The sequence below is a fragment of the Nerophis lumbriciformis genome, linkage group LG19, assembly GCF_033978685.3.
Source record: "Nerophis lumbriciformis linkage group LG19, RoL_Nlum_v2.1, whole genome shotgun sequence".
NCBI lineage: Eukaryota > Metazoa > Chordata > Actinopteri > Syngnathiformes > Syngnathidae > Nerophis > Nerophis lumbriciformis.
Window position 1 is genome coordinate 20,017,471 of NC_084566.2, and position 25,115 is coordinate 20,042,585.

At 41.2% G+C, this 25,115-nt stretch overlaps 1 protein-coding gene across 5 annotated transcripts in view; it reads right to left on the minus strand.

Annotated features, from left to right (window-relative positions):
• agap3 (ArfGAP with GTPase domain, ankyrin repeat and PH domain 3) overlaps positions 1–25,115 on the minus strand; it is a 402,421-nt gene that overhangs the window by 86,176 nt on the left and 291,130 nt on the right. For all 5 annotated transcript variants that reach the window (XM_061979365.2, XM_061979364.2, XM_061979366.2 and 2 more), the window contains one exon: positions 17,438–17,587. In XM_061979365.2, the coding sequence (XP_061835349.1) occupies positions 17,438–17,587 (150 nt within the window). The remainder of the gene's footprint in view (positions 1–17,437; positions 17,588–25,115) is intronic.

Sequence of the window (25,115 nt, forward strand, 5' to 3'; positions counted from 1 at the left end):
ATTAGAAATGGCAACAGTGGAGGATGAATGTCCCATAAATAGAAGATAGAGAAAAAGGGGCGGTATAGCTCGGTTGGTAGAGTGGCCGTGCCAGCAACTTGAGGGTTCCAGGTTCGATCCCCGCTTCCGCCATCCTAGTCACTGCCGTTGTGTCCTTGGGCAAGACACTTTACCCACCTGCTCCCAGTGCCACCCACACTGGTTTAAATGTAACTTAGATATTGGGTTTCACTAGGTAAAAGCGCTTTTAGTCACTAGAGAAAAGCGCTATAAAAATATAATTCACTTCACAAAAGAAGAAGCTTATCGAATCCAATGTCGGCACAGACTACAAAGGCGGATGCGTGCAAATTTTCAGGACTTATGCAGATCCCAAATACAGATCAACAGGTACCAGAAGGTAAGAAAAGTTGCTTTTGCATAATATTGCAAAACAAACCGCCAGATAATATGTCTTACCTTATACACACACCATAATAATACGCATATGTTGAAGCACAGTACAATCCATCAAGAGGTGCGGCTTCATAGTTTACCAAAGTCGTACTAAAACATTTTGATTGATTTTTGAGCACAGTGTGTAATGTTCTATATTTTCAATGGAACATATACAATTTTGGTGTTGTTTACTTGAGTCATATTGCAGTCCACACATATCTCTTATGTGTGACTACCATCTACTGGTCACACTTATCATTTCACCATGCACCAAATAAAATACCTTTGAGGTCGGTAAGCACAACCAAAATTATTCCGTACATTAGACGCACCGGGTTATAAGGCGTACTGTCGAGTTTTGAGAAAATGAAAGGATTTTAAGTGTGCCTTATAGTCCGAAAAATACGGTAATTGATTTTGTATATTGTCTTTATCGCGCAACAAATGTTTATTTCTGACATTTACCAATCTCTGGACCCATGGGACTTGGGCAGGAGTCAATACTAATGGCAATGCAAGGGCATCAATTGCTTTGTCATTTGGTACACCACAATGAAAAATAGGGGGATATGGCTAATTACTGGACCGCAAACTTACAGTTTGTAGCAAAAACATTCAGGCAAAATCTGTAAAAGACAAGTGAGGAGGATTTTTTTTTAAAAAGCCCAAAAGGTACAATCATGTACTTTTCCTCCGTCTCCCACAGCTTCAGTCATCGGTTGCCTTGGAAACACCTCCGTACTTGCAACAGTCAATAAAGCTCAGACAACATATTGAGTCACTTGTTTTCTTCTACCACAAATCGCAAACTATTTGCATACTTTTTGACTGATCGCCCGTTGCCTCGCAGAGGTTTTTTATTCATGAGAAATGTGCGTGGCAGGAAAAAAACCCGCTTTGCCTCCTGCTGGAGTGACGGTGCTGTGGTGCTTTCTGCAGAGTAAAAGACAGGTGTGGGGCCATCAGTGGACAAATGGACACCAAAGTTAGCCCCGGGGCGAAGCTATATGACTGTCTGAAAGTGAAAAGGGGGAAGGGGGGGCTTTGTTTCTTGTAAGTGATTTTATAAATGTGATATTAACCTGTGCTACCGTTGGGCAAAGGGATAGGAGGGATGGGACAATGGGAGGGGGGTGTCAGCTTGCCATCCGTCTGATTTCCTGACATTTGACATCACTTTCCCTTTCTCCCCCCACCCCGGATGCCATTATGAATCTGGGAGAGGAGAGGTTGGGGCCTGAGGGAAGCAAGGGAGGGAGGGCCGGTCGGTCGGTAGATGGGCCCCATATTGCTCCCCTCTTACCACCCTGTGTGGTGCTGGCAGCCTCCTCTATTGTTTCCCATCAAAAGCTCATTGTAGTGTGGCAAACTCCATTCATTTCCCTGAGCGCCGTCCCAGCCCCCGGGGGTGGAGTGCAGGAGGACAAGAGGCTCAGGGATTATTGCTGTTGTCGTTTGCCGGTTGCACATGCCGTAATGTGCAGCGCGGCGCCATTAGCCAGTGTACAACATTAGGCCTAATTCAGTCATTACCTTTAGGGAGATGGGGCTCTATTGGAGGAGTGGGATGGGCTCAGCGGGGGTTTGAAGATGCTAACGTTGCGTGGGGGGGGGCGGGGTTGGTGGTTTTTGGAGTGCAGACTTGAGCTCAGACGGCTCGGGAATTTCGGAATTGGGCAAAAGTGCTGGGGACGACGTTGATTTGCTATAAATAGAGACTTTTTGGAGTCCCGAACCCGAAATATGACACTTCAGTAGCGGACAGTTCCAATTAATAAAATCATCATCACAGTAGAGCTGGAATCCGACTTGTACCTAATATTATGACCAATATGCACATTGAAACGCGCCTCTTATCCTCCGCCGTAATGTCCCTCTGATAATCAATGTAAAGTGTTGCATAGTGCAGGGCGCTCACACTTTGCCACTCCAGTGGACCTAAATGAAGCGCCCCCGTCACTCCATTATCCTTGGCGAAGGTTGCAGGTTAAACACAAAATGCGATGATACCGAGACGCGGAAAGATTGATGGTTCGTGGGAGAATGAATGCGTCTTAGCCTGCGTAACCATTTCCATATTATTTAGAGAATGTGCTCATTTGTAAAAGCCGGTGTGCAAAAGGCGGGCGCACAAGTAGGAACATCTCTTGAATATTGAAGGACCGTTTTTGATTAAACCCCAGATCTTTTTTTTTTTTTTTAATGCTTGCATTCATAAGGGCAGCAATTCTTAATGCGCCGCATGCTTGCGTAGATTTCAATCTTTTGGGGGGCGGGAGGAGATTAAAAGCGAGCACATGATGTGATGTTTTTGTTTGTGTAAGAGTCTACAAAACCCCAAACCAGTGAAGTTGGCACGTTGTGTAAATGGTAAATAAAAACAGAATACAATGATTTGCACATCCTTTTCAATTTATATTCAATTGAATTGACTGCAAAGACAAGATACTTAACGTTCGGTCTGGTAAACGTTGTTATTTTTTGCAAATATTAGATCATTTGCAACTTGATGCCTGCAACATGTTTCAAAAAAGCTGGCACGAGTGGCAAAAAAGATTGAGAAATTTGAGGAATGCTCATCAAACACTTATTTGGAAACAGGTGAACAGGCTAATTGGGAAGAGGTGGGTGCCATGATTGGGTATAAAAGCAACTTCCATGAAATACTCAGTCAAGGATGGAGCGAGAGTCACCACTTTGTGAAAAAATGCATGAGCAAATTGTCCAACAGTTTAAGAACAACATTTCTCAATGACCTACTGCAAGGAATTTAGGGATTTCACCATCAACGGTCCCTGATATCATCAAAAGGTTCAGAGAATCTGGAGAAATCACTGCACATAAACGGCAAGGCCGTGACCTTCGATCCCTCAGGTGGTACTGCATCAAACACCGACATCAGTGTGTAAATGATATCATCACATGGGCTCAAGAACACTTCAGAAAACCACTCTCAGTAACTACAGTTCGTCACTACATCTGTAAGTACAACTTAAAACTATACTATGCTAAGCCAAAGCAATTTATCAACAACACCCAGAAACACGCCGCCGGCTTTGCTGGGCCCAATTTCATCTAAGATGGACTGTTGCAAAGTGGAAAAGTGTTCTGTGGTCTAACGAGTCCACATTTCAAATTGTTTTTGGAAACTCGTGTCCTCCGGACCAAGGAGAAAAAGAACCATCCGGACTGTTATAGGCGCAAAGTTCAAAAACCAGCATCTGTGATGGTATGGGGGTGTAATCGTGTCCAAGGCATGGGTAACTTACACATCTGTGAAGGCACCATTAATGCTAAAAGGTACATACAGGTTTTGGAGCGACATATGTTGCCATCTAAGCAACGTCTTTTCCATGGACGCCCCTGCTTATTTCAGCAAGACAATGTGCAGCTACATTCTGCACGTGTTACAACAGTGTGGCTCTGCAGTAAAAGAGTGCGGGTACTAGACTGGCCTGCCTGTAGTCCAGACCTGTCTCCCATTGAAATTGTGTGGCACATTATGAAGCCTAAAATACCACAACGGAGACCCCGGACTGTTGAACAACTTAAGCTGTACATCAAGCAAGAATGGAAATAATTCCACCTGAAAAGCTTCAAAAATTGGCCTCCTCAGTTCCCAAACGTTTACTGAGTGTTGTTAAAAGGAAAGGCCATGTAACACAGTGGTAAAAATGCGACTGTTCCAACATTTTTGCAATGTGTTGCTGTCATTAAATTCTAAGTTAATTATTATTTGCAAAAAATAATGTGTTTCTCAGTTCGAACGTTAAGTCTCTTGTCTTTGCAGTCTATTCAATTGAATATAAGTTGAAAAGGATTTGCAAATCAGTGTATTCTGTTTTTATTTACGAATTACACAACGTGCCAACTTCACTGGTTTTGGGTTTTGTACTTCACATGACATCGTTAAGCATGTTCCAGATTAAAAAGCCCACAACAATAACCAAAATACGCCAGACTGTTACTGAACCCCAAATTTTGACCCCGTAAGTGCGACTGACTTGAAATTTCTGACAACGTATAAAAATACCCACTGTAACTTTAAGGTGTTTTGGTGTTTCCCCGTTAGGGAGCTGATAAGCACATTTGTGTGTAAACTTTGAGCAAGATTGTCTGAACAACATGGATGCCATTCAAGGATGTCTGCATTGTAGTGAAGGGTCGAACAATACTGAAACATTATGAAACACAAGTCGTGAGACCGTGTCCCTTGATACCCCGACGTGTGTGTCACTTTAAGAAAACCCCACGTGACCGATACAGCTGCTGTGTCGTTTGACTGACGTGCCGAACTACGTTTATCAAAAAGTGCTTCTCTTGCCTTTCGAGTGACAGCTCGCACTGAAATAAGTCGGTTTTCCTCGCCATCATCGATCTTGATGGAACTGAGAAAAAGGAACATTTCAGAGGCTTGAGGTCATTTGGAGATAACAGTACCAAATAAGGTTAATATTCATCTATTCCTGTTTATTATTTGACTCATTGACCAGTGTTGCACGTTATATTCCTTTTTCAGAGCTATTTGTTTAAAATAAAAAATATATATACTTTATTTTCTGGACCATAGGGCGCACCGGATTATAAGGCGCACTGCAGATGAATGGTCTATTTTCCATCTTTTTTCATATAAAAGGCGCACCGGATTATAGGGCACATTAAAGGAGTCATAGTATTATTTATTTTTTCCTAAATGTAAAACACTTCCTTGTGGTCTACATAACATGTGATGGTGGTTCTTTGGTCAAAATGTTGCATGGATTATGTTTTACAGATCATCTTCAAGCCGCTTTCTGACCGTCGCTTTAGGATGCGCCGTTTTGTGGGTGGTCATTTCCAGGACTTATGCAGATCCCAAATACACACCAGCAGGTACCAGAAGGTAAGAAAAGTTGCTTTTGCATAATATTGCGAAACAAAACGCCAGAAAATATGTCTTACCTTATACACACACCATAATAAGACTTGTATGTTTGATGCGCCGACAATCCATTAAGCGGTGCGGCTTCATAGCTTACCAAAGTCATACTAAAACATTTTGATAGATTTTTGAGCGCCGTGTGTAATGTTCTATATTTTCAAAGTATTGTTGTTTACTTGAGTCATATTGCCATCATAGTGCAGTCTACACGTATCTCTTATGTTTGACTGCCATCTACTGGTCACACTTATCATTACACCATGTACCAAATAAAATTGCCTCGAGGTCAGTAAGTAAAACCAGAATTATTCCGTACATTAGGCACACCTGGTTATATGGCGCACTGTCGAGTTTTGAGGAAAAAAACAATTTTTAGTGCGCCTTATAGTCCGGAAAATACGGTGTGTATATATATATTTGCAGACTTTTTATTTTATTTGCAGATCAAATGTAGTGACTTATTTAATCCAGTAGATGGCGTCATTACGAAACATCAACGCAGAATCAGTTCTGTGTCAATACAGCCGGTGAATGTGCCACACAATCACTAAGGCGTCATTTACCCAAATCATTTTGGCCACCCAGGTAATTTATTCCAAGTGGTATCCTATCTCATCTTTCTGTGTCTGTGGTGCTCCAGAAACCAGGGTATGACTACGTGTATACTAGTTACAAATAAGGCAACTGATGCACAGATAGCCTTTTCCCGTGGCACAGTGTTTTCCGCCTCCCGATGTGAAGGTGATGGCATGTTAGCGGGGTTTGATTTCGACGCCGGGCCATAATGAAGTTTGACATTTAGTTTGGAGAGAGCAGCAGAGCGCGATCGGGCCTTGATTAGCACGCTCTAATTGAGGATAATAGGAGGGAGGCGGTGATTGTTTCTAATTTTTGCCATTAATTGCAGCCGTTTGATTGAGGACAGGCAGGGCTGCCGTGTCAAGGGGCCTGGCGGAATCACGGCGCTCTCCTCGCACGCAGCCTTTTGAATAACAATGAAATTAGTTCTCCAGTTTGTGTATTACATGATCCACTGGCGGCATGCAGTTGAGAAGTCACAGCTGGAGAACGGTGACGGTGTGACTGCTTGCCGAGGGCCTCACTTAAATCTAGAACGTTTGGCGAGTTTTGGGTGTTTTGATCCATGCTCAGGATCGCCGGAAATCGCTTCTCACAAAGGTATCTTAACTGACACATTTCAGAATAAAATACCAAGACTCATAATGATCCAAAATAACCTTACTGTTACGTCTGCGGGGACGCATAGCTGCGCTGGTGTGTTCCTTCCAATACAGAAGACAAGCAGGAGCGGAGTGCAGGTAAGATTTAAGTATATTTAATAAATAAAAGGCAGGACAAAAATACAAAAACTGAGGACACTAGCAAGCGTGGAGCTAAATAAAAACCAAAATGTCACCAAGGGTGAAAAAAACGGGATTCTGGTCGGCAGAATAATATATAGAGCGTGGAGCAAAAACAGGAGGACGTAAATGTTGCCTATTGCAAACATTGACCCAGCACTTACTGCTGGGTGACAGGAAACTATAAAGGGGAGTGATTAGCCAAAACACCTGGTGGAAACACTAATTGCAAAACTAAGACAGGTGAGGAGAATCAGTGCCCATGGAAACCAACAATAAACAGGGAAAGAGGGTGCACCCAGGAAACCGACTAAAACCAGAAACATAACCAACATAAATCATGCCATGATCCGGGTAACGGATCATGACACTTACACTCTCACCCACTTGCAACTATATCTGTTTCAATTAAAATAGGGTGATTGCTCCTCTCTCGAGTAATGACGCAAAAAAAAACCCAAAAAAACAGAACGACTGAAGATAAGACTGGAAATAATGCACAAAGTCAGAGACATGATACAACAATATTGTTGTGTATTTTTAATCCTGTCTAATTTTAATTGTGGATGTTAAAGGCCTACTGAAATGCGATTTTCTTATTTAAACGGAGATAGCAGGTCCATTCTATGTGTCATACTTGATCATTTCGCGATAATGCCATATTTTTGCTGAAAGGATTTAGTAGAGAACATCGACGATAAAGTTCGCAACTTTTGGTCGCTGATAAAAAAGCCTTGCCTGTACCGGAAGTAGCAGACGAGTAGCGTGACGTCACAGGTTGTGAAGCTCCTCACATCTGCACATTGTTTACAATCATGGCCACCAGCAGCGAGAGCGATTCGGACCGAGAAAGTGACGATTTCCCCATTAATTTGAGCGAGGATGAAAGATTCGTGGATGAGGAAAGTGAGAGTGAAGGACTAGAGGGCAGTGGGAGCAATTCAGATAGGGAAGATGCTGTGAGAGGCGGGTGGGACCTGATATTCAGCTGGGAATGACTAAAACAGTAAATAAACACAAGACATATATATACTCTATTAGCCACAACACAACCAGGCATATATTTAATATGCCACAAATTAATCCCGCATAACAAACACCTCCCCCCTCCCGTCCATATAACCCGCCAATACAACTCAAACACCTGCACAACACACTCAATACCACAGCCCAAAGTACCGTTCACCTCCCCAAAGTTCATACAGCACATATATTTCCCCAAAGTCCCCAAAGTTACGTACGTGACATGCACATAGCGGCACGCACGTACGGGCAAGCGATCAAATGTTTGGAAGCCGCAGCTGCATGCGTACTCACGGTACCGCGTCTGCGCATCCAACTCAAAGTCCTCCTGGTAAGAGTCTCTGTTGTCCCAGTTCTCCACAGGCCAATGGTAAAGCTTGACTGTCATCTTTCGGGAATGTAAACAATGAAACACCGGCTGTGTTATCCGGCAAACAGTCAAGGGGTGCATTCTACGGCGGGGGTGCGTTATCCGGCACAACACCTGCCGCAATACACCGCTTCCCACCTACAGCTTTCTTTTTTGCTGTCTCCATTGTTCATTGAACAAATTGCAAAAGATTCACCAACACAGATGTCCAGAATACTGTGGTATTTTGCGATGAAAACAGAAGACTTAATAGCTGGCCACCATGCTGTCCCAAAATGTCCTCTACAATCCGTGACGTCACGCGCAGACGTCATCATACCGAGACGTTTTCAGCAGGATATTTCACGCAAAATTTTAAATTGCACTTTAGTAAGCTAACCTGGCCATATTGGCATGTGTTGCAATGTTAAGATTTCATCATTGATGTATAAACTATCAGACTGCGTGGTCGGTAGTAGTGGGTTTCAGTAGGCCTTTAAATGCGCCATAAAAGGAGTACAGATGGAAATTAGCACGGTGCTAAATCTGGTACAGCCACCTTCTTAATGTAACTGCACATTGTCCTTCAAATAAACAAATACAAATGCCAACAAACAAACAGGATACACGTGATGGGACAAGCTAAGCGGCCAAAGTGTCATGATTTCACGTGACACTTTGGATTTAATAAATAGTGTTTGTATTATTTCATGTCTCGTGCTCTTATTTTTGTTTTCCTGTTTGCCTCCACTTCTTCTCTTTTCTGAGCAGTGGCTCTCGCTCACCTGTCCCTGATTGGCAATCAGGATGCTTTTCATGCCAGCCCTGTCTTCAGATCATTTTGCTTTGCTTTGCTTTGCTTTGTACTTGACATGCTGCATAGCCTTCCCTATGCTTCCTGTGCACATCCGTGCTGCACTATTTCCGTTTTGTTTTCCCTTATAAGAGGCTTTTTTTGCTTGCTGTAGCTGCATTCTAGAGTCCATACAAGACCCAAAAGCAACATAACCGATACCGATATCAACCGATATATACAGTCGTGGAATTAACACATTATTATGCCTAATTTGGACAACCAGGTATGGTGAAGATAAGGTACTTTTTTTTTTTAATAAAATAAAAGATAAATAAATTTAAAAATAATTCTTGAATAAAAAAGAAAGTAAAACAAAAAAAAAACAGTTACATAGAAACTAGTAATGAATGAAAATGAGTAAAATTAACTGTTAAAGGTTAGTACTATTAGTGGACCAGCAGCACGCACAATCATGTGTGCTTACGGACTGTATCCCTTGCAGACTGTATTGATATATATTAATATATAATGTAGGAACCAGAATATTAATAACAGAAAGAAACAACCCTTTTGTGTGAATGAGTGTGAATGGGGGAGGGAGGTTTTTGGGGTTGGTGCACTAATTGTAAGTGTATCTTGTGTTTTTCATGTTGATTTAATAAATAAAATAAATAAAATAAAAAAATTTAAAAAACGATACCAATAATAAAAAAAACGATACCGATAATTTCCGATATTACAATTTAACGCATTTATCTCTAATACAGATCATTTACCATAACTAATCCAGGAATCAAACCCACGTCACGCTAGGTCACCCATGAGGACACGCATACATTTAATTACCGTAAATTCTGGACTATAAGCCTCTACTTTTTTTCTACACTTTGAACCCTGTGGCTTATAGAAGGGTGACGGGCATAATATAAAAAGTCAAAAAAACAAAACAAGCAAACACAGTAAAAAGGTGTGTTTTGTTTGTGCTACGGCGCCATCTTTTGAACGAGTTCGCTCACTACAGAGGCTGCAGTGTCCTTCCATTTAGTGCTTTTAACCGGAAGTAGAGTGCCTCAGTCTTCGAGCCGTCGATAGCGAATCTACTCGTATAGATTCCTCATTCATAACTCCAAGCAACGTTTGTAAGTTTTACAGTATAACTAAAAGTGTTCATACTTACTAAACCGTCTCATGAGTGATGTCTGTAGGAGTGTTTTCATTCATATTTGTACGTGCTATCGTAATGTAGTGACGCTAGTGTTGTTAGCATTAGCTAATATGCTAACACCTTTACAAGTGTCTGTGTTAGTATTGTTAAAGCCCCACTTAAGAACATTTAGTTGGTTGATTTTGCCAGTGGACAAAAGCGGTAGTGTTTTGCCAGAGAAGACCACATTTCTCTTGAGGACAAGCGCACAAATATTATGTCTGTAATGGCTATGCTGATGTAAACTTAGACTTAGACTTCCTTTTTATTGTCATAACAGCAGACACAATCAAGAAATGATCTTGCATTGCGCTACAAACATCTTTCTTGGCATTCTCTTGATGAGCTTTAAGACCTGAAATGGATTTCCCTTCACAGGTGTGCTTGAAGCTCATCGAGAGAATGCCAAGAGTGTGCAAAGTAGTAATCAGAGCAAAGGGTGGCTATTTTGAAGAAACTAGAATATAAAACATCTTTTCAGTTATTTCACCTTTATTGTTAAGTACATAACTCCACATGTGTTCATTCATAGTTTTGATGCCTTCAGTGACAATCTACAATGTAAATAGTCATGAAAATAAAGAAAACGCATTGAATGAGAAGGCATGTCCAAACTTTTGGCCTGTACTGTGTATCTGCCGCTAATATTTGAACACCTAAAATGTTGGGGTTTGCGCTCTATAGTCCAGTTCAGTGTTTTTCAACCACACACTAGTGTGCCATGAGATACAGTCTGGTGTGCCGTGGGAGATTATCTAATTTCACCCATTTGGGTTAAAAAAATGTTTTGCAAACAGTAATTATAGTCTGCAAACTATGTGTTGTTGTTGAGTGTCAGTGCTTTCTACAGCTCAGTAGAGTAACCGTGTAATACTCTTCCATATCAGTAGGTGACAGCCGGTAGCTAATTACTTTGTAGATGTCGGAAACAGCGGGACGCAGCGTGCAGGTAAAAAATCGAATGCTTAAACCAAAAAGAAACAAAAGGTGAGTGCCCCTAAGAAAAGGCATTGAAGCTTAGGGAAGGCTATGCAGAACGAAACTAAAACTGAACTGGCTACAAAGTAAACAAAAACAGAATGCTGGACGACAGCAAAGACTTACTGTGGAGCAAAGACGGCGTCCACAAAGTACATCCGAACATGACATGACAATCAACAATGTCCCCACAAAGAAGGATAAAAACAACTGAAATATTCTTGATTGCTAAAACAAAGTAGATGCGGGAAATATCGCTCAAAGGAAGACATGAAACTGCTACAGGAAAATACCAAAAAAAGAGAAAAAGCCACTAAAATAGGAGCGCAAGACAAGAACTAAAACACTACATACAGGAAAACAGCAAAAAACTCAAAATAAGTCACGGCGTGATGTGACAGGTCGTGACAGTACACCTACTTTGAGACAAGAGCTATATTGATGCATGGTTATGGTTTAAAGTCATATCCAACGATTGCGACAACGACTCTTTACTGTCAACCGAGTTTTGTTCTTTAATGGTTTCTGCTGGTGGTGTGCCTCCGGATTTTTTCAACACGAAAAATGTGCCTTGGCTCCAAAAAAGGTTGAAAAACACTGGTCCAGATGATACAATAATGCAATTGCTTCTTTTGCAAGTTGAAGGAAGAATCAGGAATATGACTGAAAATAACCCACAAAGTCAAGGGAAATTGCAGTGAAAAAGCAGAATAGAAGTAATGGGACAAGCAAACGTGGCAAAGCATGAACGATCAGGGGAATGGCGCCCAAGTCCAAATGGTGTAGTGTGAGTACTTGAGGTGGAGAGAAGGTATCTCCTTGGTTATGTTCCAGGTACAGGATGAACACGCCCAGGGTCATGTTCCACAACATTAGAGTGCAGATATTGATAATTAGAGGTGTTCATGACTCCCACCCAGAGGGGCAGAACTCCCCTTTAACCTCAAGCGACATTAAACAAATGCTGGCTGTCACTTGGGAGGCAGGTTCCAGCCATACGGAGCTGTGCTGCCGGGACAGACGTTAGAATGGAGAGGAAGGAGGCAGCCGAGGGTGGGAGGTTGTCGGCGAGGAGGGGAGGCAGTGGTGGGGAGAGGCATACGGAGGACCCCCGTGCCCCCAGCTGTCTGAGCCAGCTAATGACTCGTCTCATGGGGGCTGTTGTAGGCGAGCAGGGAAATTGAAACAGACGCCCGGACCAGGAGCTGCTACATGTGTGGCAGCGTGCCGCCATTCAAGACAACACTCAGCACAAGCAGCACAGCTAATGTGACGCAACGTGCCGCTTTTTTTTCGCTTGGACGGCTGAAATATTAGGAAAGACTATAGTTTAAGTGATTACACATGGACGATCCACAATGTATGCCCCCTGATAAAAGCTCAACTATGATGTCGGGTGGATTCTTACATGGCTGTTTAGTGTGTCAGACCTTCCTTAAAACATTGACGGTGCAGCTGCTAAAGGTTTTATTATAGTGAGAGTTTTGTTTTAAACATGCTCAACAAGTTACATTTAGATATGTCTGGGGTTGTACGGTATACCGGTATTAGTATAGTACCGCGATACTAATTAATCATTTTCGGTACTATACCGTCTCTGAAAAGTACCGGTCCCTGGACACATGAGGGCTTTGAATATGACCAATGTATGATCCTGTAACGACTTGGTATCGAATTGATACCCATATTTGTGGTATCATCCAAAACTAATGTAAAGTATCCAAACAACAGAAGAATAAGTGATTATTACATTTTAACAGAAGTGTAGATAGAACATGTTAAAAGAGAACGTAAGCAGATATTAACAGTAAATGAACAAGTAGATTATTAATTCATTTTCTACCACTTGTCTTTAATAATTTTGACAAAATAATAGAATGATAAATGACACAATATGTTACTGCATATGTCAGCAGCTAAATTAGGAGCCTTTGTTTGCTTACTTACTAATAAAAGACAAGTTGTCTTGTATGTTCACTATTTTATATAAGGACAAACTTGCAATAAGAAACATATGTTTAATGTACTGTAAGATTTGTTGTTTAAATAAAGCCAATTTTGTGGTGCCCTTTATTTAGAGAAGTACCGAAAAGTATCGAAATAATTTTGGTACCGGTACCAAAATATTGGTATCGGGACAACACTAGATATGTCACAAGTTCACATGAAAAGGAGCACAAAAAAGCCAATCTTATTAAATCATTCTTTCTGCCTTCCGCAATTACTTATGAGCATTTAAAAGAATAAAAGATAAAAGTGAAATAAAACAAAGTAAAATAAACACAATATACAAATAAATTAAAAGTATGAATAAAAGATACATTAATATATCATTGTTTTGTTCGAGTTCCTTGCTTAATCCTGTCCATAATACCAAACATTAGCCTCGTGTTCATTGAGATCATACTTTAGCGCCATTATAGAGACAGTTTGACTCTGGAACAGATCAATTTCATATTTTATTCGTTCCTTTTAAACATTCCCATCCAAAACCACCTATTATAACTAGAGAGGTTGCACTGTAATTGCGACACTAATGTGTTTTTTATTTAGTGCTGCCAATGGAAAATATTTAATATGCACGCAAAATTCCCACTTTTCATCTCAAGGGCCCACAAATTTGAGTCATTCTGCTTGTTGGCGTGCTGCCGCTGATGGAAAATGACGGAAGTGGCGGCGGCGTCCAGGCAGAATTGATCGTACAATGGGTCCAAATGAGAGGCGGGAGCCAACTACGAAGGCCGCGCATGCAGTCGGACTCCTGCAGCGCTCGTAAAGTGTGCTCTTTAAACTGCCGGGGCTCTTGGGAGAAGGAAGGATGGAGGGGACGGGTGGGGGTGCACGGTGGAGCGGGGGGGCGGGGGGTAACGCTGCCGTTGCTGCCGCCGCCGCGCTAATGAGAACTACCAGAGTGCAAACATGCATGGAAATGACTGTTATTCTGTTGATGTGCATTTAAGTGCTTTTTTACTGCCAACCACAAAGAGAGGGAAATAACTGGTGATGAATGGTGCCCCCGAAAAACATTCATTTTCCTCCTCGCAAGAGAAGTGAGGGGCACAAAATAGAAAGGGGAGGATGGGTTGGGGGCTATGATGGAAGGCAAAGACATGCGTGGCGAATATATAATTTGACTTCAGGTTGTCGACGAGACGCAACGTGGCGGCAGGAAGTTAACCTTCAGTGCTGCAGCAGACGAAAAATTTGGGGAAAAAAGGTCAAAGCGATCAAAGATCAGCTAATCAGCTCAATGAGCCTCGTTAGTAAATGGCAAAAATCTCACCTTAAGTAGTCTTAATTCCAACAACTTTATCAGGGTACCATTTCTTCTCATCCACACCACAATTGAGGTGAAACTTTTTTCTTACCTTTTCATACAGGATATCTTATTTGAGTGTCATTATTATGTAAACATATAGATTCAATAATTCGCTTTATAATTTTAAAAAAAAGTGACCCTTTGCACGCATTCATTTGTAAATATTGTCTTTTTTTAAACTATTTGACAAATTGTAAATGTTTTTCTGAATATTTTTTGTATCCTGCATTTCTATTTCCTGAGCCACCATTAACAATTTGTTGATACGCATCTTAATTTACCTTACACTAACCTTATTCTATTTTAGATCAACCTAAACATATTTCCATCTCAATTTCACACTACTAACATTTGTTCAGACATTTGACAGTTTTAACCCCTTAACAATAAAGTTTGAGCAACCGGAGTCAACATTTATTATTATAAATGATTCCATCAATTTAATATAATCCTGATTTAATAACATAATTGAATCTGATATCATCTTGTCGTGATTCAATCCTAACCTAACTAAAAAATATATATATAATAGTAAATATTTGGATAAAAATATCAAAATATGGAATAAATCAGGCTCAGTCAAGATTATTTTATTTTAACTTAATTTTGATCTAGTGTAAATTTAAATTCACTTTAATTTGCACATGATAATTCTAACCTAATTTTATTGTATCACAACTTATACTAAAACTTGCAAAAATGTTGTTTTTATTTTATAAAAAAAATAATTAAGCAACATTTTTTTCCCTATTTCTTTTCCTATTTTTTTTAAAGATTATATATACAGGTAAAAGCCAGTAAATTAGAATATTTTGAAAAACTTGATTTATTTCAGTAATTGCATTCAAAAGGTGTAACTTGTACATTATATTTATTCATTGCACACAGACTGATGCATTCAAATGTTTATTTCATTTAATTTTGATGATTTGAAGTGGCAACAAATGGAAATCCAAAATTCCGTGTGTCACAAAATTAGAATATTACTTAAGGCTAATACAAAAAAGGGATTTTTAGAAATGTTGGCCAACTGAAAAGTATGAAAATGAAAAATATGAGCATGTACAATACTCAATACTTGGTTGGAGCTCCTTTTGCCTCAATTACTGCGTTAATGCGGCGTGGCATGGAGTCGATGAGTTTCTGGCACTGCTCAGGTGTTATGAGAGCCCAGGTTGCTCTGATAGTGGCCTTCAACTCTTCTGCGTTTTTGGGTCTGGCATTCTGCATCTTCCTTTTCACAATACCCCACAGATTTTCTATGGGGCTAAGGTCAGGGGAGTTGGCGGGCCAATTTAGAACAGAAATACCATGGTCCGTAAACCAGGCACGGGTAGATTTTGCGCTGTGTGCAGGCGCCAAGTCCTGTTGGAACTTGATCTCAGGAAACAGAGTGGACCGACACCAGCAGATGACATGGCACCCCAAACCATCACTGATGGTGGAAACTTTACACTAGACTTCAGGCAACGTGGATCCTGTGCCTCTCCTGTCTTCATCCAGACTCTGGGACCTCGATTTCCAAAGGAAATGCAAAATTTGCTTTCGTCAGAAAACATGACTTTGGACCACTCAGCAGCAGTCCAGCTGGTGTCGGTCCACTCTGTTTCCTGAGATCCAGGGTCAACGCAGCCGTCTACCAGCAAGTTTTAGAGCACTTCATGCTTCCTGCTGCTGACCTGCTCTATGGAGATGGAGATTTCAAGTTCCAACAGGACTTGGCGCCTGCACACAGCGCAAAATCTACCCGTGCCTGGTTTACGGACCATGGTATTTCTGTTTTAAATTGGCCCGCCAACTCCCCTGACCTTAGCCCCATAGAAAATCTGTGGGGTATTGTGAAAAGGAAGATGCAGAATGCCAGACCCAAAAATGCAGAAGAGTTGAAGGCCACTATCAGAGCAACCTGGGCTCTCATAACACCTGAGCAGTGCCAGAAACTCATCGACTCCATGCCACGCCGCATTAACGCAGTAATTGAGGCAAAAGGAGCTCCAACCAAGTATTGAGTATTGTACATGCTCATATTTTTCATTTTCATACTTTTCAGTTGGCCAACATTTCTAAAAATCCCTTTTTTGTATTAGCCTTAAGTAATATTCTAATTTTGTGACACACGGAATTTTGGATTTTCATTTGTTGCCACTTCAAATCATCAAAATTAAATGAAATAAACATTTGAATGCATCAGTCTGTGTGCAATGAATAAATATAATGTAAGTTACACCTTTTGAATGCAATTACTGAAATAAATCAAGTTTTTCAAAATATTCTAATTTACTGGCTTTTACCTGTGTGTATATATATATATATATATATATATATATATATATATATATATATATATATATATATATATATATATATATATATATATATATCCAGGGTGTACCCCGCCTTCCGCCCGATTGTAGCTGAGATAGGCTCCAGCGCCCCCCGCGACCCCAAAGGGAATAAGCGGTAGAAAATGGATATATATATATATATATATATATATATATATATATATATATATATATATATATATATACACACACACACGTTAGGTCAGGAAAAAACACAAGCCTGTTTTGCAGGTTTCCGCTCTACCCTGGTATTGAGCACTGTATAACGGACAAACCACAGAAACCTTGACTACCGGTATATATATATATACCGTATTTTTCGGACTATAAGTCTCAGTTTTTTTCATAGTTTGGCCGGGCTCCGGTGCGACTTATATATGTTTTTTTCCTTTTTTATTATGCATTTTCGGCAGGTGCGACTTATACTCCGGTGCGACTTATACTCCGAAAAATACGGTGTGTGTGTATATATATATATATATATATATATATATATATATATATTGTTGTTTCCTCTATCTTTTTTAATGTTGATCACAGGCCACCTAAATATTTTTTTTAGCTATTGTATCTGCCACATATCTCTTACCCTCACTTAACCCAATCATAACTGTTAACTTATCTTACCTCAACTTAACTGGAACCTAACCTAATGTCAGAGTTGCCCTATTTCCTGTTATGTGTTATGAGAAAGCGTCCTTACGTGGCGCGCTGCTCGTGCTGGTGTTGATGGCGTCGTTCCACTGGTCAGCACTGGACACGGAGAAGGAGCGCTGGTGCATCCCGTCTTTGCTGCCTGCAAACACGGACGCGCCCGCCTGAAGAGACGTGCTGCTGTTGGAGTGAGGAGCGCCTGCCGAGAAGAAAACAAAGAAAAGACAGAGTGTTAAACGTGTGCGAGGAAAGAGAGTGAAAAGTTTTGCGAGGCCGCAGCCATCTTTGTCTCCAACAATCACGCACACACACACACAGCCATTCTCCTCCGCCGCTGCCTCTAATGAGGCCTTAATTAACAAGATACACTCTGAACGCTAATTATCTCGCCTCATCTCTCTGTCTGACTTCCACATTCATCTCCACTGGCGTCAGCGGGCGCTCTCTTCCTAACCTCCAATCAGGCGAGCCGCGGACGCCTAGGATCTCTTTACTAATTCATGGGCTCGGCGGCACCGTGTGGGGTCCTACCTCCTCCTGCTCCGACACACTCCCAAAAAACTCCCGTTAACAGAATATGTGCGGTTTAAACCGGAATTAAAGTTAGCGTCCAATTACACATCTGCATTTGTTTAAAGACAATACAATTTAATGAGTAACTCAATTTATCTGACGCCCATCCAGGTACACACAAACACATCAAGGCCCTTTTATTCGATAATTAGAGCAGAATATCAGCCTGTGATTGAGGCGGCGATAAGAGGAACATATAGCATGCGGGCCGCACGCTAAGTAAACCAAGCGGCACGGGCGCTTGTTAGGATAATATGTCCTACTCATTATCCCGAGTAATAAGTGTATCAAATTCACATAATCATGTCTAATTAGTATCAGTAATTATCTTGTTGGGCCCAAGAATATTAATCTTGGGGTCCCAGAGGGGAGGGAGCGCCATCGCAGCACGAGTGGGAGCGAGAGCGAGGGAATCATGCTGAGGAGCGCCGAGGAAATTAGCATGTGAAATCAGAGCAGAACACGAGGAGGAGGAGGAAGAGGAGGAATGGGAAGCAAATGGGAAAGTTTGTTTGAATAGAAAAGTGACATATGAACGACAGAAGTTTTTTTATACGCATTAATAATCACTTTTTTCGGAATGGTGCGTGGGCCTGTTCCAGGGTTCGTATTTAAAGTGTCCTTGTCACTTGCCGGAATGCCCTCAAAAATTGACCAGCATCGAAGGCACGAACATGCCGTGACTGCCCCTGACTTTTTACTTGTTAAATGGACAATTGTAACGTAATTGTTTTGTCGAATAAATTGATAAAAACACCCCAACATTACTTTTTTTCTTACATTTTCAACTGTTTAAGACGTCGCATAATTAACGTTGATCGGTATTTTGGAAACGTGTGTCAAAGGTTAATCGACATCGAGAACCGCCGAGTTGTTCCGAGATTTTCCGAGAGATGCACTGCATTTTTGTTTCATCTGACCACATGACTTTCCTCCAGCAGGTCTTATCTTTGTCCATGTGATGTCAGATCAAACCAAAATTGAGCTGTTTGGCCACAATACCCAGCAATATGTTTGGAGGAGAAAATATGTGAGGCCTTTAATCCCAGGCACACCAACCTACTGTCAAGCATGGTGGTGGTAGTATTATGCTCTGGGCCTGTTTTGCTGCCAATGGAACTGGTGCTTTACAGAGTGTAAATGGGACAATGAAAAAGGAGGATTACCTCCAAATTCTTCAGGACAACCTAAAATCATCAGTCCGGAGGTTGGGTCTTGGGCGCAGTTGGGTGTTCCAACAGGACAATGACCCCAAACACATGTCAAAAGTGGTAAAGGAATGGCTAAATCAGGCTAGAATTAAGGTTTTAGAATGGCCTTCCCAAAGTTCTGACTTAAACGTGTGGACAATGCTGAAGAAACAAGTCCATGTCAGAAAACCAACAAATTTAGCTAAACTGCACCAATTTAAGCTTGCCAGAAGCTTGTGGATGGCTACCAAAAGCGCCTTATTGCAGTGAAACTTGCCAAGGGACATGTAACCAAATATTTACATTGCTGTAATGCGATTAGGTGGCGACTTGTCCAGGGTGTACACCGCCTTCCTCCCATGTGCAGCTGAGATAGGTTCCAGCGATGGATGGATACATTGCTGTATGTATACTTTTGACCCAGCAGATTTGGTCACATTTTCAGTAGACCCATAATAAATTCATAAAAGAACCAAACTTCATGAATGTTTTTTGTGACCAACAAGTATGTGCTCCAATCACTCTATCACAAAGAAATAGGAGTTGTAGAAATTATTGGAAACTCAAGACAGCCATGACATTATGTTCTTTACAAGTGTAAGTAAACTTTTGACAAGGACTGTAAATACACACACACACACATACATATACATATATATATATATATATATATATATATATATATATATATATATATATATACATATATACAAACCCCGTTTCCATATGAGTTGGGAAATTGTGTTAGATGTAAATATAAACGGAATACAATGATTTGCAAATCCCTTTCAACCCATATTCAATTGAATGCACTACAAAGACAAGATATTTGATGTTCAAACTCATAAACTTTTTTTTTTTTTTTTTTGCAAATAATAATTAACTTAGAATTTCATGGCTGCAACACGTGCCGAAGTAGTTGGGAAAGGGCATGTTCACCACTGTGTTACATGGCCTTTCCTTTTAACAACACTCAGTAAACGTTTGGGAACTGAGGAGACACTTTTTTGAAGCTTCTCAGGCGGAATTCTTTCCCATTCTTGCTTGATGTACAGCTTAAGTTGTTCAACAGTCCGGGGGTCTCCATTGTGGTATTTTAGGCTTCATAATGCGCCACACATTTTCAATGGGAGACAGGTCTGGACTACAGGCAGGCCAGTCTAGTACCCGCACTCTTTTACTATGAAGCCACGTTGATGTAACACGTGGCTTGGCAATGTCTTGCTGAAATAAGCAGGGGCGTCCATGGTAACGTTGCTTGGATGGCAACATATGTTGCTCCAAAACCTGTATGTACCTTTCAGCATTAATGGCGCCTTCACAGATGTGTAATACACCCCCATACCATCACAGATGCTGGCTTTTCAACTTTGCACCTATAACAGTCCGGATGGTTCTTTTCCTCTTCGGTCCGGAGGACACGATGTCCACAGTTTCCAAAAACAATTTGAAATGTGGACTCGTCAGACCACAGAACACTTTTCCACTTTGTATCAGTCCATCTTAGATGAGCTCAGGCCCAGCGAAGCCGACGGCGTTTCTGGGTGTTGTTGATAAACGATTTTCGCCTTACATAGGAGAGTTTTAACTTGCACTTACAGATGTAGCGACCAACAGTAGTTACTGACAGTGGGTTTCTGAAGTGTTCCTGAGCCCATGTGGTGATATCCTTTACACACTGATGTCGCTTGTTGATGCAGGACAGCCTGAGGGATTGAAGGTCACGGGCTTAGCTGCTTACGTGCAGTGATTTCTCCAGATTCTCTGAACCCTTTGATGATATTACGGACCGTAGATGGTGAAATCCCTAAATTCCTTGCAATAGCTGGCTGAGAAAGGTTTTTCTTAAACTGCTCAACAATTTGCTCACGCATTTGTTGACAAAGTGGTGACCCTCGCCCCATCCTTGTTTGTGAATGACTGTGCATTTCATGGAATCTACTTTTATACCCAATCATGGCACCCACCTGTTCCCAATTTACCTGTTCACCTGTGGGATGTTCCAAATAAGTGTTTGATGAGCATTCCTCAACTTTATCAGTATTTATTGCCACCTTTCCCAACTTCTTTGTCACGTGTTGCTGGCATCAAATTCTAAAGTTAATGATTATTTGCAAAAAAAAAAAAGTTTATCAGTTTGAACATCAAATATGTTGTCTTTGTAGCATATTCAACTGAATATGGGTTGAAAATGATTTGCAAATCATTGTATTCCGTTTATATTTACATCTAACACAATTTCCCAACTCATATGGAAACAGTGTTTGTATATATTCCCTAATTTATGAACCCTCCTTTAAAGCAACACTTGCCTTGACCTTCAAACGTTAAACTTAGAGGCCTGCTGTTCCCATGCGGAACACATTAAAAGGCGAGGAACAGACAGTGTAACTGCCTTGTGACACAGTCACACGTCTACTCTGTCAACAAATACAGTGCACAGCCATGGAGTGGTGGCTAGGGATAGTGCCAAGGAGAAATGAGAGCTTGTCCGTCATTCAAGTCTTATATCTGTGAACACTTCGCCTTCCCGGTGAAATACGTAAACAGACAAAAAGAAAAGTGTGCAAAAAAATAATAGCCAGAAGCCTTAGCTAAGGCTACACCAACAAAATTAGTCATTTTGTGTTATCTTGAAATAAACATTGTTTGACTATTCTAACATACGGCCAAGTTCGTGCTAAAACGGCACTTAGAACTATGAAGAAAAACAGCAACATTAGCATTTATGCTAGCGCTAACATGACACTAAAGGGGGACGGTGTGGCGCAGTTGGGAGAGTGACCGTGTCAGCAACCTGAGGGTTCCTGGTTCGATCCCCAGCTTCTACCAACCTAGTCATGTCCGTTGTGTCCTTGAACAAGACACTTCACCCTTGCTCCTGATGGGTCGTGGTTAGGGCCTTGCATGGCAAGTCCCATCAGTGTGTGAATGTGTGTATGAATGGGTGAATGTGGAAATAGTGTTAAAGCGCTTTGAGTACCTTGAAGGTAGAAAAGCGCTATACAAGTATAACCCATTTACCATTAAAGGTGTCCAGGCTGGTACTATCGACCGCTAAAGTAGAGGTGTAGGCTACGTTCACACGGCAGGGTATGATCGCAAAATTAGGATGTTTTGTTAAATCCGATTTTCTTATGTAGTCGTTCACATTAGAAAAATTGGGTGTAAGTCGGTGAAGCAAACATGTCTTCAATTCTAGTACATCTGAGTCATGGTGCATTTAACTTAACTCAACTCTGATAGAGATGTGCAGTATGTTTTTAACATTTTTATTACATTTTTAAAATGTTTATTATTGTTTGTTGTCTTAGAGTATTTTATGTAGTTTTTTTTTTTTTAAAGCACTGAGCTGGATTGCTGTTCAATTTCGTTGTTTCCATTCAATGAAAATGAAGGTATTCTGATTCTGATTCCCGTCCTGATTCTGATATGTGGCAATCGCACAGATTTTGTAATATCGAAGTTAACATTTTCTTAATCTCCTAAGAGACATAATTTGGTTAAAAAAGAAGAGGGCAATAATTTGGGGGCGCATTGTGAGGCTTTTGCCGTGAGTTCTAAGGCTACGTTCACATTATCCATCCATCCATTTTCTACCGCTTATTCCCTTCGGGGTCGTGGGGGGCGCTGGAGCCTATCACAGCTACAATCGGGCGGAAGGCGGGGTACACCCTGGACAAGTCGCCACCTCATTGCAGGGCCAACACAGATAGACAGACAACATTCACACACTAGGGCCAATTTAGTGTTGCCAATCAACCTATCCCCAGGTGCATGTCTTTTGGAGGTGGAAGGAACCCGGAGTACCCGGAGGGAACCCACGCAGTCACGGGGAGAACATGCAAACTCCACACAGAAAGATCCCGAGCGCAGGATCGAACCCAGGACCTTCGTATTGTGAGGCAGACGCACTAACCCCTCTATCACCGTGCTGCCTACGTTCACATAATATGATGCCCAAATTTCATTAAATCTGATCGTTTTATGTAGTAGTTCATACTACCAAACAAATATTTGACTTCTATGCATGTCTAATGTGAATACGAATGTGTCCGTGAACTGATGTGCATGCACACACAACATGACCATCCACACGGAGTCCTGTCTTAATGGATGTAAACACGACCCCGATTTGTCTTGGTGTCAGTCCTGGCACATTCAGGCCAATTTCCTGGATTTGTGCAACCGGAGTCAACATTTATTGTTTCACGTCGGAAATTAAGAAACAGAGCAAACATTTTAGCTCTGGTAGTTTGTGGGGCTGCAGGGCACTTGTTGCTACGTCTGCACAGAGGAGGGTGTGGCGTATATTTAAATTACCGTAAATTCCCCACTATGAGCTGCTACTTTTTTCCCCTACACATTTAACTAGAGATGTCCGATAAAATCGGACTGCCGATATTATTGGCCGATATATGCTTTAAAATGTAATATCGGAAATTATCGGTATCGGTTTCAAAAAGTAAAATGTATTCATTTTTCAAATGCCTCTGAACGGAGGGGTACACGGATGTAGGGAGAAGTACAGAGCAGTTGCGTCTCCCAGTCATACTTGCCAACCCTCCCGATTTTCCCGAGAGACTCCCGAATTTCAGTGCCCCTCCCTAAAAATCTCCCGGGGCAACCATTCTACCGAATCTCTCCCAATTTTCACCCAGACAACAATATTGGGGGCGTGCCTTAAAGGCACTGCCTTTGCGTGCCAGCCCAATCACATAATATCTACGGCTTATAACACACACAAGTGAAAGCAAGGCGTATTTGATCAACAGCCATACAGGTCACACTGAGGGTGGCCGTATAAACAACTTTAACACTGTTACAAATATGCGCCACACTGTGAACCCACACCAAACAAGAATGACAAACACATTTCGGGAGAACATCCGCACCGTAACACAACATAAACACAACAGAATAATACCCAGAAACCCTTGCAGCACAAACTTTTCCGGGACGCTACAATATACACCCCCGCTACCCCCCTCCCCCAACTCCGCCCACCTCAACCTCCTCATGCTCGCTCAGGGAGAGCATGTCCCAAATTCCAAGCTGCTGTTTTGAGGCATGTTAAAAAAAATAATGCACTTTGTGACTTCAATAATAAATATGGCAGTGCCATGTTGGCATTTTTTTCCATAACTTGAGTTGATTTATTTTGGAAAACCTTGTTACATTGTTTAATGCATCCAGCGGGGCATCACAACAAAATTAGGCATAATAATGTGTTAATTCCACGACTGTATATATCGGTATCGGTTGATATGGGAATCGGTAATTAAGAGTTGGACAATATCGGAATATCGGTAAAAAAGCCATTATCGGACATCTCTAATACAGACCACTGGTATTGAAAACATATCTGCTTAATGACAGTATATATAGAAACGCTTTAGCGCTAATTTCAAGCTATAGTGTAACAACATGGTCTCAAAGCTTTTACAAAGGTACAATTAGCGCATATTGTTGCTTTAAATACTGCTTTATTTCCAAAGTTTGACTCGCTAAAAGAAAAAGAAAAAAAACCTTGAAGATAATGACAAAAGAGCTTTGTCTGCTATTTAAAATTCAACAATCACAATGTAATTGTCAAATTGGATGCTAATGATAAATGAATTATACATGGCTGTACCCATTAGTCCCCATGGACCACTCCTGCATAAAGGGGACGATAATGTAATTACAGTAGAGAAATAATCAGCTTGTGGCATTCAGAAGAGCTAATGGCTCCAGCCAGGCCCGACCTCGCCGCGTTTCAGCGTGTTGCGTAGCGATACAGGCGCCAAAGAACATAGGTCAGGTTGAGAGCTGAGACCTACAGACTTCAGTGAAGGCAACATGGGCGTTAAATGCAAACATGATGAAGAACATGAAAGCAATATCACCATACACTTTTGTCATGCCATCTCCATCATCATGTCGCATAATTGGATCATTTGAATGTAATATTTTCAATAATAA